Source organism: Lissotriton vulgaris, chromosome 8 (genome assembly GCF_964263255.1).
Source record: "Lissotriton vulgaris chromosome 8, aLisVul1.2, whole genome shotgun sequence".
Classification (NCBI taxonomy): Eukaryota; Metazoa; Chordata; class Amphibia; order Caudata; family Salamandridae; genus Lissotriton; species Lissotriton vulgaris.
The window spans coordinates 1267864673-1267880787 of NC_141696.1; the positions used below are offsets into that span (position 1 = coordinate 1267864673).

General features: G+C 47.6%; 1 protein-coding gene across 2 annotated transcripts in view; it reads left to right on the top strand.

The window, feature by feature from the left end:
• The first annotated feature begins 4911 nt into the window (after positions 1-4911).
• The window catches only part of SPATA13 (spermatogenesis associated 13), a 132977-nt gene continuing 121773 nt past the window's right edge, over positions 4912-16115 (top strand). Inside the window, exons 1-2 of one of the 2 annotated variants that reach the window (XR_015299351.1) lie at positions 4912-5222; positions 9957-11711. Coding sequence is in view for 1 of the 2 variants with exons in the window: in XM_086935189.1 (XP_086791315.1) it covers positions 5132-5164; positions 9957-11711 (1788 nt within the window). In the remaining variant the exon portion in view is untranslated. The remainder of the gene's footprint in view (positions 5223-9956; positions 11712-16115) is intronic. The other variant, XM_086935189.1, reaches the window with a different exon arrangement.

Genomic DNA, 16115 nt, shown 5'->3' on the forward strand with positions numbered 1-16115 from the left:
GTCGGATTACCGATGGAACAATAGGCGGAGCACGCCTGCTGGGGATCAACACAAATGGGCTGTACTCCCAGCAACATACCAGTGCGGCGACTGTCCTCGCAGTCTCAAATCGCAGGTTGCCGCATCATTTGTACGTCCCAACCTTCATGCTCAGCGGCGCGGCACAACTGCCGGCCATGTTTTCTCAGTCAGCCGCACTCTGCTTTGTGGCATCAAGAGAGCCCTACTTCCGCCGCAGACATGACCCGTCCTGTGCGCCTCCACGGCAAACCTACGAAATGCTACCATACCATGGAGACCATCCGACTGCGCCTAATTACCTCCCACCTAAGTAAGCAGGGAGAAATTATAAGGCCCCAACGAGAACTCCTGAAAGATGAACACTCCCTGATGAAATCTGTGCACGATCCACTGGTCAAATTCACACTATAATAGCCGTGCCAGATGCTAGGCGCCTACTCCATGGTGCTACGTATTGGCGAGGCCATGAATGACCGGCAGCGCGGCCTCGTCCACTACCCAAATCAACATGGAAACAACTCTGGCCTCGCCTTCCTTTCTCACCGACGGTACGAGTACCCAGGTAAATACAGCTCTGCATCAGGCCAAATACACAAACATGCCAGAGCAAAGACGGAAATGTTTAACATGTACCCCTTAGAATGCGGAGGGCTCTGCGCTCTGCGCTAATCTCGTCAGGCCGCCGGCCAAACAGGAGTTAAGGACACCGCTGCAATGAAGATGCCAGGACTACAATAGCCGCATGTGTATTTTAACCCTTATCACACACAATACTAGCAGATCTAGCCCTCTCCCATTTCCTAGATGGGGTTAATTATCCTGCAAGCTCGCTCTACAGCCCCCGATCCCTGCACCCCCCCTTCCCCCCCCCCCCGGTCGACAGTGAAGGTGCCAGGCACCCAAAAATATCTTCTGAGAGATACAAGCCACACAAATAACCGGTTGCATGATCAACCATGTCTTACTATAGGTTCTGACGTCAGCTACGTGACGTCAGCCCAAGCGCACTCCCCACCTCACCAAGCGAGATGGACGCCTCCTCAACGCCGACGTGACACCGCGTGGTCTCGACCGCGCTCAACGTCCCCTCCATCTGCGAGATCCGGACTCGGCTGCGTGCTGACTTCCGACTCCACACGAGGGGATAATCGTTAAATCAAAAGGGGGTTTAAACTAAAACTACCAGGAGTTAAAGCTTAATGAAAGGAAGTGGGGGACGCTTCTACGAGCTCACAGCCGGTCCGGTGCAGCAGAGGACAAAGAGACTGAGGTCCCTGCCCCAGGACCCTAAATAGGTCCCTAGTCTCCGCCCTCTGCCCCAACGGAAACGCGTCACCTCGTGCTCCGGAAGTATTAAGAGGCTGGTCGCCCCTTAGGGCTGACCGGCCGCCACCTGGTCTAATGAGGTAGGGGCGGGGGCCGGGCCCTAAGTGCGCACTCCTTGATGCTCGCGTTTGTCAGAGTTGAATTTTCTAAACCATTGTCATGGGATGTCATATGGAAAGTTTTGTAATTGGTACAAGAAACGGAGTAATGACACCGTTTTAAAAAAAGGCTGACCTGCCAGCCAGGGGAAGAGGTAAGAGTGACCACAACCGAACTTCCTCATTCAAGCAGGCCAGTAAGGGTTTGAGGCTTCATTTCCACGCCATCACGGCACCAGGGGACACAAAGACACCTTAGTACCTGGAACCTCTCAAGTCAATCTGTAACTTAGTTGCGAAAGCAAAGTCCCTCGGGTAACTATTAGCTGGGAACACTGTAGGTTTAGATACATTGATATGAAAGCCAAAGGTATCATCAAAAATGTCCAGAATTTGCAGGATGAGGGGCCCTGTGCATTCGGGGTTGGTCAATAAGAACAGTACGTCATCGGAGTACAATGCTATTCTACCAGATGCTCCACACCCTACTCAAAGCCGCGCACCTGAGCATCCATCCGCATCCTCACCGCCAAGGGCTCCATAGCAGAAGCAAACAGCAGGTGGGACAGGTGGCATCTCTTTCTCATCTGGAAGGCGCCCAATCCGGCACCAGCTACTTGCACTGTCGCCATCAGATCAGTGAGCAGTTTGAGATAGGAGAGAAATTTAGGGCCAAAGTTTAAACAACAAAGGAGAGCAAACAGATACTCCCAGCTCGCGGAGTTGACCGCCTTGCCAATGTCTGAAAGAACAACGGCCGTCAGTCCCTCTAATTAATTGGCCAACCCCGGCGTGATTTATAAAAGTCCAACATTGTGTTATGTAGCCCGATGACAGATAAACCTGTCCTGGTCCACATGTACGAAGTCAGTAATCAGCTGCACCAGCCCGTTGACCCGGGCTTTCGTTAGCATCTTCACCTCCATGCTCAGGAGAGAGATCAGGCGATATGAGGAGTGATCTTCCACTGGTGTATTAGGTTTAAGAAACACCACTATTTCCATGTGTCTACAGCCTGGAGACAGAACGGAGCAGTCAACAGCGGAACAAATCTTCTAAAACTGCTTCCCCGGCGTTTCCACAACGCTCGACCCGGAAGCGATTCTCATTGCTTTTGGGTTGTGTGCTGACCCGCCAATCAGGGAGGGAGGCGAGCCGCAGCCTCACTGTTGTGAGCGGCGCACCCTGCCTCCCTGCTGCCGCTGCAGGGGATCGGCACGACCGTCATAGATGCGGTGTGTCCGATGCCGTCCCCTCCCTTAATAAGAGTACTGGTCCCGAAAAATGAGCGCGGTGGCCCCCACCGGCAACCTTCGGCTCAAATTAAGCACTGAAGGTCCTATTTAAGAAGGGGTGAGTATCGCTTTGCACTACGCAACGTGGTGCATGCACGATGCAACTCCAAAATTAGATTCATCAAGCAATGCAAGGCCACTTTGTGTGACCCTGAGTGACTTGATAAATCAGGAGTAACGCAACAAAGTGCTAATCGCTGTGTTGCGTTACTCTGCCGTGAGGAGACGTTCCATGGGTTTTGCGTGGGTGTTCCCACGCAACTCTCATGGATTTTGATACATTCCCAGATTTTCCATAACTGGTAGACCTGGAAATGCCCCAAAATGCTATGCAGTCCCAAGTGAGGAGTAACTAGGAGAAATATCTTTATTTCTCCTTGTTAATGCCTCTTTCTGAGTGTGCTGCATTCTGCAGCACCCATGGATAGAGGAATATGCCTCAGGGAATTGTTTTTGTGCAGGAAGATGCCCCTACCTGCACAAAAACAATACTGCATGAACTGCAGGCAATCTTGCACCGCGGTGCAAGGGTGATTGCGTTGGAGCTAGGCAGCCCATTGTGTGCCAGTGCTGGGAAAAGGCAGGAATGGCCCATATTGGGATAAATACAGAGCACTCCTGCCCTTTTCCCTGTAACGCAGCACAGCGCGGCAAGGCTACTTGCTGTGCTGCGTTACTTCTTAACAAATATGGCCCTGATTACCTCCCTCTTCCTATGACATATCTCTATCCTATGAATGTATAACATGCCTGTTTCATACCTACCCACACCCATCGCCTACATTCATCTTATGAATACATAGCATACCACTTCTTGCATCCCTCCTTCTATTCCCTACCTCTATCTTACAAATGCATAGCACATCCCTCTCATACCGCCCCCCATCGCCTACCTCCTACTTGTGAATGCCCTGCATACCTGCCACTTGCCTCCCTCCTCCTATCGCCTCCCTCTTTTTTCTGAACCCATTTTATACCAATCTCTTGCCTCCTTCCTCCTGCCCTCTTACTCCAGCTTATGAATAGATGGCAAATCAGTCTCTAGCAGTCTCATAACTCCCTCTTCCACTCTCCTAAGTTCCTCCTACGAATAGATAATGGTGCCTTAGTTGCCTGCTAGCTTCATCTTACATTTGTTTCTTACCTCCCCTCTCCTATTACCGTCCTCTCATGAACGAAGAACATATCAATCCATTGCCTCCTACCCCATCTTACGAATACATACATAGCACACAAGTCTCTTGCACGTCCCTCTCGTGCACGCATAGCACACCCCTCTCTTACCTTCAGCCTCCTTTCTGCACCTCCATCCCATGAATACATAACACCCCCGTTCTCTTGCCTCCGTCCCCCTGTACCCTACCTCCACGTTATGAATGGATGGCAAATCAGTTTCCTACCGCCCACCTCCCTCCTATAACTACAGGGCATACCCGTCTTTTACCGCCCCCTACTGGCGAAACTGACTAAAGTCACAGGGGTTGCAGAAGTGACAAACTTCGCCCAGTAGAGGCATCAGATCAAGACCTTCCGTGTGATTTTTACCGCATTTACCAGAATCGCAAATAACTTTGCGTTTGTTTGTAATTGAGCCATTGTTTGTAATCAGTACGTGTGACACATTTGAGACTGCAATAAATGCTAACATGATAGTAAAATTAGCAAAGACTCATTTGTAACTTTAAAATGATCATTGCCTACATTAGTTAAATCACAGTGATAGTCAATTTTAAGTAGGCACACGAGGATTAGCGGTTGCTACCCTTCTAAATGGTATACGTCTGATTTTTGCCGTTTTCTTAGACCTTCATGTACGTAGGGCCTTGTTTCTTGCTGTTTCTATCGTCAGCGTGTGTAGCATCTCGCTGCCTCTCCTCTCCTACCTCTCTCGTGACAGCATAGCGCCGCCCTAGCTCTGTCACTGCCATGGCGCTATATGGCCCCTCCTGTTTTCCCACCCTCTATTTGTACGAGTATAATCTCTTATCTCCAAGTCCTAACTCTTTGATATGCATATGCAGCCTCTTTATGTCTCCCGCCTGTCTCGTGCGGGCGCAGGCTCCTTGCACTTGCCGGTGCGCCCCCTCCCCCTTCCAGAGCCCCCTCCTCCCGCTGGTCCTGGGCAGTGATGCTTGCAGGCGCCTCCTCTCCTCCAGCTCACTTCGCTGGCTGTTGCCTCAGCGGTGCGGGCACCTTTGGACTGTGGCTGTGGGCGGCTCCAGCCTCCTGTGTGATTGTGGGCGGCTCCAGGACCCGGCTCCGAGTTACGGTCGCCTCTCGTCGGCCGTCCCGGGGATGTGATGTGGATTCGCCGCTGCGGGCGGGGGCATAGCCGCTCCCAGGCTGAAGAACTGCCCGGCCTGCCTACGCTCTGACCCCCCTGTCCCCGGAATGGGACCGCCCGCGGCACCGGCGGAGGACACGGTAGGGACCAAGGAAGCAGATGAGGGGCGGGGGTGTGCACCTGTGCCTGGAATATGCGGTGGGTATTGTGGCTGAACGATGTTTAACAACGTAAAACGGTGAGGTTGTGTTTTTACGTTGACCTGAGTGAGAGAGGTCTAAAGTGGGAGAAAGTTTAAAACAGTTTGTCAGCTTGGCTAACTCAAAGAAGGGGGTATTCCTTCTAAATAGTGATAATCGCTAGATTAGTCCGCCTGGCTGCTACCCTTGTGGAATTTGTAAAGAGCCTTCAGCCACACGCGTGGGAATCGCCCCACCCTCCATCTTATTTTTAAATATAGCGGGTGCTTATGTTTATAAACTGTTACCACAAGTCATACATTTTCTCCTAGAACGACCTTCCGAGAACAGGTGGTTTGTCCGCGCAGATGGAAGCATCTTGCTGTATCCTGGCCTAGTTTCCGGACACTTTTTTTTAACTAGCCCGAAAAGTTCCCACATTAATTAGGCTGGACACGGACTAAACCCCTTAAAAATGTCTTGCTCCCCTGTCCGGTGTAGTTGTCAACGTTGGATTTAGTTATTATATGTAACATTTCAGTCTTTAAATGTAGTATTAATTCAGATTTCATGTACCCATCATAATGTAAACATTCTTTACTGTGCAAGCGGAATGCTGCTTCCTGCTCGTCATTTTTGTAGTGTTTGACAAAGGCCTCCAAGGGGTTCTTGCACAATAACTGGTGTCATCACCTCCGTAAATATGTTTAGCTCAGGCATTCTAACCCCGTGGTCTGTGATGGCAAACATCTGTTTTGGCGGTGTTGGATACCACATTGAAGTTTACAAACAAACATTTATTTTTTGCACCGTGCCCAAAGGATAACAATCGCCAAGATGAGGCGTGATAGAATAACAAGGTTTATAAAAAGGAAAAACCTAAGTCGAAAACATTCACTACTACACTTTGTTGTTAACTTCATGTATGTGCACGCACATGCGAGGTGTGCACCTTCAGAGTGGCTGTGTGCACAACATATTTGCATATACATATGCTTATTCTTTAATTTAATTGGACAATTGCATTTCCCTCTCGTCTTAGCACGGAAAGACAAGCCGTGGCCATTGTGCTTTTTTTCCATTTCTCTCATAGAAATCCCCGCTTGTAAATGGCACTTGTCCTCCCCATTCAGCGCGGCTCTCCGTCTCTGGGTGCGTGATTTGAAAGGCCCTGTGTCTGGGCGTCTCCCCGCCCTTGGGATGTGCCTGGGGCCGAGCCTGAGAACCGCCTCTGTCTGCTGCCCCCACGCTGCGCCGCCGCGTCCTCTCCAGGGCTTCTCTCGTTGCTAGGGGCCCGGCCTGCACTTCCGGCTTGCACACGAGAGCCCCCAGGCGGGCACCCGGGAGCACTGCAGGCGGGCACCGCCTCAGAGGCTGCAGGGAGAATTTCACGGGTACCATTGCCAATTAGCATGACCGGCTTTTTGTGCAATGGGGATATAACAGAAAGCCGCGCAGCCTGCTTTATTATGAATGTAAATATCCATGTGTATCAAAAAGTTGCACTGTTCTCGCCAGTGCTTGAAATGTAGAAGTGTAAGTACCCGGTACCTGCATGTTTCTGAGAAGTGCAGGTACTCTCCAATCAAACGTAATATGTCACTCTTGAGAAGTGCAGTCACTCTCCTTCTGAAAATTAAAAGTGCTGGCAAATTTAAAGCACTGGTTCTCTCCATTGCGTTCCCAACCTGCAACCCCCTGCCCTCCCCCTCTGCTCCCAGCAAACAAACATGCACATCCACAGCGCACACTGGTGTACTGTTTACGTTTTTTCTAGCCACTTTAGCAGATACACGGCCCGAGGTGCAGGGGAGCTTTGCCCAGGATCACAAGGTTTAACCAAGCAAGACAATTCGGACAGTCATGCAATTTTCCAGCCTTCCACACTGAAAATTACCGTTTTGTCCTGTCTGAGTTTTTCAACTTAAATGTAATGACGCTCAGCCTGTGTTAAAGTGTTGTGGGACAAAAGGCTGGAGCATATCAACGATTTTTACATATATACATAAAACATTTTTTTTGATAACCCAGAAGGTATACATGGAGCTCATTGACTCTTGAGTCTGACGTTTAATGGGCACTAAGTGTGTTCAAACAAACACAAAACACGTTAAGTTTGTTTTAAAAACACTCTTAATAAATAATTTCTTGAGGTCACATTTGGAATACACTCCCTCTTTAGAAGCAGTTCGAGTTTTCACAGCTGTAATTCTTTCACGATGTGATGTTAGGGCCAGCACTACCACTTGGAAAACATTGTTCCAACACTTCTGTCCCAAGGGGTGAGAGAGAATTTCTTGAGGTCACATGTGTTACACTACTTTTTTCAGTAGCAGTAGATTTTTCACATCCCTAATCCTTTCGCGACGTGACATTAGGGCCACAGACTCCACTCGAAAACATTGTTCCAGCACGTCTGTCCCAGAGGGTGTCGAAGCTTCTCACACGGTTTTACAGCCATAGCGGATGTTAAGATTAATAATGTTTCTGATTTACGTAGATTCATTGGGATCACATTGTACAGAAGTTGGGGATTACCATCAGTTCTGCCCAATAACATATGCCAAAGATTATCTAAAACTGCTCCACAAGACATGGATAATTTCCACATTAAGCTCCTTTGAGGCAAAAGTCACACATTTAGTGATCTGCAGAGATCAAACATCGCGTCAAAAGTCTGCATTACCAGAGCTGGATTATTTTTCAGTTAATCAAACTTCGGAGGCAACCCAACAAGGTTAGTGAGTTGACTGATAACATTTTATTTCAGATTCAATGGGGTACCGTGGATTTGTAACGCACATGCTCCTTTTATGCTTCCTCTGAGTGCAGAATAGGGCATTTACTGTTACCCAAATCAGTAGTACTCCTATTGACCTCAGAAGGATGAAGAGCTGAGTGGACTCTCTGTGATCTGAACCTATGACCCTGAGGTCAGCCAAGCCTCTCTAGCCTGGATCCACTACGCCACTGAGTCACCATAGACAGCTGGAGGGCCTTAAGTGCTACTGAATGCACAGGACCTATTAGAAAGGTGATCAAGGAATGACTCATAAGCAGTTCATGTGGTGGAAGGAGTTAGCGTCAAGGGTACAGCAAGAGAGGCCCATAACTTTGGTGCATGTCCGGCGGAAGCCATGGAAACAGAATCTTTTCTTGAAGCATTGGATCGGAAGGCCATATAGATTTCTTTGCTTCTCGCCATTCAGGAGTCCCCGCAGACGGTCTCAAATCCTCTTTGCTCTGATCATTGAAAACATCCCACGGTTGATCTTTTATCCCACTCTTAGCCTCCAACAGCCTTGTATTTACTGCCAAGCTTCTAGGGTGGAGCAAGCAGTGGAAACTGAAGAAAGTAAACATAGCTCATAGAAACAAGCTTACTTTCTGTTCTTGCTGCACCCTGAGGGAAGGGGTGGCAGCTGTCAATCAGTGGTTACTCAAGATGCCGCTAATCGACAACGTCGAGTACTTGCACTGTTTTTCTTGTGATGATTTCTTTTTTGTATTAATCCTGCTTATATTTTATATTGTATTTTTGGCAGTGTAAGCTCCTGTGCAGATGACTGATTATTTAATCATTGCTTGCTTGCTATTGTTAAAAACATTATAAATAATTGAAATACAAAGACAACACCCATGTGGGTTGATGGAAGGACAGAGGTCTTGGGTTAATTGTTTCCCTTGATAGTATGTTGCAATGTTACCTCAAACTTTGCTGCTTTTTTGGTGCTGGCGGCCACTCACCCCCCGGGAGCTGCACAAGGCTGTGTTTACAAACCAGGGCTGGCAGTTCTTGGAAAAGGTTATATTTGCTAATGTCAGAGAAACTCTTACAACCCCAGATTATACTCAGATACAATGCAGCAGGACAGCCCCAGTTAATGATCTGCAGTATTTTACTCTGCTTTTTCTAGTTAGCCTGGACTGTTGAAACAAAAGCATATTTTTTTAAATGCTTGACAAGAGGCTTGTTTGTAGATCGGTCTGCCTTGGGTCTTACCCCCAGGAATGGATCAGCCAGCAGTTACGTCAGGTGGGCTTCATCTGTAGCCATTAGGAAATGATGTATTCTGTTTTCCACCATTTTCTGTGCTGGTGCAGTGGAATGTGCTAAAAGCAAAGGTGGTCATGCAAGGTATATTTATGGGACAGCAAAACAATAAAACCAGTTGGCTTCTCTTGGTCAGTGAGTTATTACTAGGCTAAGATTGTTATTGCAAAGTCCACCTACATCAATGCCTGACACAAGTGCAATAAAACATGGAATATTTAGAGCCAGTGCAATAATCCTCCTCCAATTCCCTGTTTGGGATGTTAGCAGGATTTTGTCAAATCCACCAAATGAAAGGAGATTCAACAAGACACCTTGAGTTCCCCAAATGAGGAAAAGGGAGATGGATGCACAGGTTTATTTTTGAATATTTTTTGTTAATTAGTAGAGTGCGCAGAGCCACCCTTGCATCAACTCTGGGGATTTTCTTAAGGGCGTCCTTTGTACAGCAGGACCTCATGGGAACATTACATTCAAAGCTTCAGGAAGCGCGCCGCCACTTTGAGGCAAACGAATAGGAATCTGGTTGCACGTTTTATAGACTTGACAAAGGTTAGCCGTAGTCGCTGCACTGGTCACGTGAGGCATCTTTGTTCCTTTATTACTAATGTTCCTTGTTCTTGCACAAAAGAAGTATTCACCTTTGTATGGGGCTTGTGTGAAAAGATGCTAAACTCGTGCTATGTTTTCTTGTTGCAGGCACTGCATCTCAAGGGAGATTTCCACCCTCTCAGTAGATGTAACTTCACATCAAAAACAGACACAGCCTTTGAGTTGGCAATACCTGGGTCACCGGACGAAGAAGGCCTTGTGGGATTGAGTTATAGGGCCTTGTCTCCATATGCCTGTGGTGCAGACAACATGACAGCATTTCAAAATGTTTGCAGGAACGGGATGGCTGTCGCCTCTGTATTTGCAGACAACTGTGAACCAAAGACATGTGACGTGGCCTATCACAATGGGGCATGTGACGTCATCAATCTCAACCATGTGGATAAAACTGCTCCAGACGAAAAGCTCAGCCCTTCCAGATTAGGAAACATTTTCTCAACTCCTAGAAAATGGACGAGTCCCCAGGGTGAAAGGCCACGCTCAATGGTTACGATGGGCCACTCATCCACCTGGAATGCGCTTTCCTCTCTTAAAAAAATGGGATCGTTCAAAAAATTAAAATCATCTGTCCTTCAGGGGATTCAGACAAGGGATACTGCAGATGTTGTGAAAGAGGGTGAGACTGGGAGTCCAGGGAGTCAGGTGCAGAATGGTTCATCTGTGAATGTTAGGACATCCAACCGGCTTTCGTACCCTGGTTCTTTCCAAGACTGTGCCAGTGCTTCAGACAAACTGGCATCAGATGGTTCTGATGCCGAGGACCGTGAAGACACTTTCTTGAGGAGCACTCACAGATCAAGAAGCATCCGACGGGCCTACGGTGTGGGGCGTATAAACTTACAGGATACGGACAAAAGCCGCAACCAACAAACTTGCACGCAGGCCCAGTCCCCATCTAACACACAGGCGAAGAGCTGTGAAATTGTTGTGAAAGACCCAGAGAACAACAGAATAATTTACAGAAGAAGCAAAAGCACAGATAATTTGAACTTTCTAAAGAAGAGCTCGTTCAAGCGGAAGTCTACCTCTAATCTCTCGGATACACCTACCAATGAACAATTTACACCCCAAAGGGCCACAAGCACTTCTTCTACTGACTCCGATAAAGTCAATGGGAATTCTGGGAGGCGGACAAAGCGGTGGAAAAGTCCCATTCGGGCAAAAGATTTTGACAGAGTGTTAAAAATTGTAAGCAATGTTGCAGATGTTACTAGGAGAGAAGGTTCAAGATGTGCTACCCCATCTCCTCCAAAGGCAGCAAACAGCAGGACAAGGCTGAACAGCCAGTTACATGATGACTATTCACGCAGGGTTTCCAGCAGCACTGAAAACGACAGGAGGAGGGGTGTGTCGCCTGCACGCAGCCAGCATTCGCCTCATCCTGGATCTCCCGCTACTGAACTTCCATCTTATGATCAGGGTCTTCGCGCGGGCGAGGCTGCAGCTAGCCCCTCAGTTACTATTAGTAGCTTGGACCTCTTTGCCACGGATACATTCTACCCATCCAGTGATGATCCAAAGTGCTGTATGCAGTTCTCACCACAGTCCTTACACTTTAGCACGCCAACAAGACCCTCCGTGCCCAAGCCTCAAAGCCCAGTTAATGAAGAATCGCGGTGCAATATTGAGCTTAACTGTCCCACCCACCGCAGCACTTTGTCTCTGAGCTCGATGGAAAGCGAGGAAAGGGTCGAAGCCCCGCTTTCAAAGCTCGGGAGAAGCCCCACCTATTTCCAGGATACTGGGACTGCTACATACTACGATGACGCGAATGAAGATAGCGGAATCAGCAGCCACTCCCAGCTGAGCCTAAACCTCACCAATGAGGAAAAGAAGGAAGAGGTAAGGTTGGATTGCTTGAGCTGGCTTTGGTTGACATAAACAAGCTGTTTGTAGTGTAGGCAGCAAATATGTTTTGTGTTTTTTGTGAATTCTCTGGCTTTTAAGAATTCTGTAAAGGAACACAGTAGGAAGTTAAGGGACACAGGAGGGAGAGGTAAGTTTGAAGCAAGCACCTGCCTTAACTTTCGCTTTCTGTCCTCTCCGAGAACCCATTATTATTCCAACTAACCTCAACAGAATTGGGTAACTCTTGGTTTAATTTCCGAAACTCCACACAAAGATTTGGGCGCGAGATCCCATAGTTCCTTTCACTACTGAAGCTTTCATTGTTCAATTTGCTAATTGATTTTTACTGAATGGTTTCTGAAGGAGCTCTGTGACTTAATACGTTTATGCGTAATACCACCCTAGTAGAACTTTTTTGTCTCATAAAAGGCACAGATAATTGGACTCTGTATGGACACAGCTGCTGCCATTCAAATAACAAAATATGGCTGATTCACCCTTACCAGTCCCTGTGACCTCATTACGCTGGAGTGCAAGTGGTTAATGTGTAAAGCGTGGGAAAAGGATGCTGGTGCAGAGACCAGCCCATCGGTTGATTAATGTGAACAGCTTGTTCTGAAGAAGGAAGGACAGGTACATTTACGTTTCGACGATATGCCCACAGGTGGTAGAGCCAAGCACTCAATAGTGTACTTAGAAACACAGCTCTCACCCTCGCGGGCAAGCATCCAGCAATTGTACTGCCCAGAGTGCTTTGGTGGCTAACATGGGATTGGGCCAAAAGTTCATGCAAGCAACGACTTACCTTTTGTTTGCATCCTCGTGCGGCACAGGTGCAGCACCAGCACTGACAAGAGATGCATCAACTTACCTTTAGTTTGCATCCTCGTGCGGCACAGGTGCAGCACCAGCACTGACAAGAGATGCATCAACTTACCTTTAGTTTGCATCCTCGTGCGGCACAGGTGCAGTACCAGCACTGACAAGAGATGCATCAACTTACCTTTAGTTTGCATCCTCGTGCGGCACAGGTGCAGCACCAACACTGACAAGAGATGCATCGACTTACCTTTAGTTTGCATCCACAGGTGCAGCACCAGCACTGACAAGAGATGCATCGACTTACCTTTAGTTTGCATCCTCGTGCGGCACAGGTGCAGTACCAGCACTGACAAGAGATGCATCAACTTACCTTTAGTTTGCATCCTCGTGCGGCACAGGTGCAGCACCAACACTGACAAGAGATGCATCGACTTACCTTTAGTTTGCATCCACAGGTGCAGCACCAGCACTGACAAGAGATGCATCGACTTACCTTTAGTTTGCATCCTCGTGCGGCACAGGTGCAGTACCAGTACTGACAAGAGATACATCGACTTACCTTTCGTTTGCACCCTCCTGCGGCACAGGTGCAGTACCCGCAATGGAAAGAGATGCATCGACTTACCTTTAGTTTGCATCCTCGTGCGGCACAGGTGCAGCACCAACACTGACAAGAGATGCATCAACTTACCTTTAGTTTGCATCCTCGTGCGGCACAGGTGCAGTACCAGTACTGACAAGAGATACATCGACTTACCTTTCGTTTGCACCCTCGTGCGGCACAGGTGCAGTACCCGCAATGGAAAGATGCATCGACTTACGTTTCGTTTGCATCCTCGTGCGGCACAGGTGCAGCACTAACACTGAAAAGAGACGCAACTGTAAAGCCACACATGCACTAAAGTCTAAGTTTGCAGTCTGGGGGGTTGTTTCATATGGCGGTTTTGGGCAAGTCTCTTCACACATTGACACTGCTTCTTCAGAGTATGCCTGCACACGCTTCCACCGCACAGAGTGGCGGTGTAGTGAGGTAGGTGCTTAGCTGACTGTTACCACATACCGACGCCAACGTGCTGTATTGTTATGGATGTGACGCCACGTGCCTGGTTTTGAGTACTGCATCGGGAGCATGTTTCAGAATGTTTGTGAGTGAAATGTGCTCGGCGCCTCTCTTCTCTGTGACAAATGTAGATTTCAGGCGAGCAGCCAGTTCTAGGTACAGTTGTGAAATGTGTGGCATTGCTTTGCTTATGTTTGTGATTGTCGCGTGCAGCCATTTAGAACAGCGGTTCTTATACTTTTGACTTCTGTGGACACCCCCTGAATAAGTAGTAGAAGAGGGGGATCCCTGGACTAAGCAATTTCTACCAGCTGAGCCTCAAAGCCGTTCACAAAAATACTGAATCAAGAATACATTAAGCAAACACAGAATAGGCAATATTTCATTTGCAAGTATTTCGAAATGGCGTTTTATTTTTTGAAGGCGAAGAGATATACTAGATTCTGTCAATCACGTTGTCTTTATTGCTCTTAATGCATGTTTTTTTGTCGGTTATTACCCGTTTTTCAATTGAGGAGCTATTCTTCCATACATTATTCTGTTTGCTGTGCTTGCGCTGCTCCCACGTATCAAAATGCGGATCCCAGCTTAACTTTTAACTTCAAATTCATTAACATTAGGCCTCGCTGACCCCAGGTTAAGAAACACCGACCCAGTGCAAAAACATCCTGTGGATATCAATAGATACTAAAGTATCAGTGATCTGTATGCTTGTTTGACTCCACCCTCGCCTTGGTGCTACAGATACCGAACTGTTCTTCGACTGAATGCAGTGTTCTACCCCCATCTAGTGGTAACTCGAGTAATGGCACAAAAAGACACTTTATGCTCATAAACATAAAACACAATCAGCCAACACACACATACATGCCTTTCATCACACGAGCTGAAAAGGTGGCATGCAAATATTCACAGAGGAACGTCCTTCTTTTAACTTCTAAAAGTTCGAATTAAGACTCTGAAATGTGTTTGTTTTTTAAAGATTGACGGTTCTCATAGGTGTTCAAACACACATGTTGATTGTTATGATATTTTGCCTGATTTTATCGCATGTGGTTAACAATCTCTGGCTTCACTTCAGTCTATAATTGGTCCTGCCTAGATTCCCTGAACATCCACCGGTCCCTATTAATCTATCATATCCTTTTTTGACATCCCCACATTGGCTTCAATGCAGTTAGGCGCTGCCCACGATCACGCAGTGCCAGAGTCTTTCGAAGGTTTCCCTGACACAGTTAAGCATAACTCGGTTCACATCACTCCAACTAAGCCATGTGGTGGTGAATCAGGAAGCAAGCTGGTGACATTGCATTGTTCTATTTTTTTGTGAGCAAAGTTTTATCTTTTGATATAATCAAGCCTCTTGGATGCAATATGTTAACTGCAGTTTATTGGGAAAGTCACACAGCAGTTGAATGCACACAGCTGGCTTAGTATCATTACTTGTGACTCCGACAGTGTATCGCACAGTTGATGGCGCCTTTGTTTTTTGGGGGCTTAGTGGAACTTCACTGCCCACAATCCAGCTGAGCCCCTAAAGGCGGAGGAGCTGGCCCATTTTCGCCCAGACGAGACTGGACAGGGCCATCCCTCTTTGCCTCCACTTTCACTTATGGCCCCTTAAGGTATTGAGTAATTATTTTGGTTCTTTTCCTTGCTAATTTGTAAGAACCCTTGTGGCTCCAACAGTATATTGCACAGCTGGAGGTGTGTGTGGTTGTTGGGGGCTGAGTGGGACTTCACTGCCCACAATCCAGCTGAGCCCCTCATGCCAAGGGTGTGTGTCTGGCAAAGACCAGGCCAAAAGCGTGCCCTTCTTTGCTCACAAGAGGCTGGGCCATCCTTCTTTAGCCACCACTTTTACGTATGGTCCTTTAAGGTATTGATTAATTATTGTGTTCTTTTCCCTGCTACTTTGTAAATATCCACTTACAGAATTGCTTAGCTTATTGGAATTGGGAAATGCAAGTCCTCTGAGAATTTGGCCTAACCTAAGACAGGTTCTTCACTCGACTGGTTCCTCCAGCGAGCAGTAGGTATCGTCAGTAAGGGAACTGAAATTTCTGAGCAGCGTTTGCCTCTTACGCCTACTCTTCCAGTCATTCAGTGTCGCACAGCTGAGGCTCTGCACCTGGGTTATTCTTCCACTATTACTACAGAGCCGGAGCTTCTTTCTTCTTCCCCAGTGCATTCCAAGCCACTGCTAAAGGTATCCAGTTCCACAGCTAGTGGCCAGCCAGCAGAAAGGAAGAAGGTGCAGTCGTGTGCCACATCTAAAACTATCTGCTCATCAGCTGCTAGCCCAAAAGAGGATTCTGTTGGCCATGGTGGAACACTTGCTGCAGAGGCAGTGATAGCTTTGTGTAGCAAAATACCTGTCATTCTGGATGCCAGGTTAAAGCCAATTTATGAACGTTTGGGGGCCATTGACTAAGAACTTTGGAAGTTAAGCGTAGCCACGCCACAACAGATCAAAAATCATTCTCCCCGCCCCCTCTGGTGCAGGTGATACACCT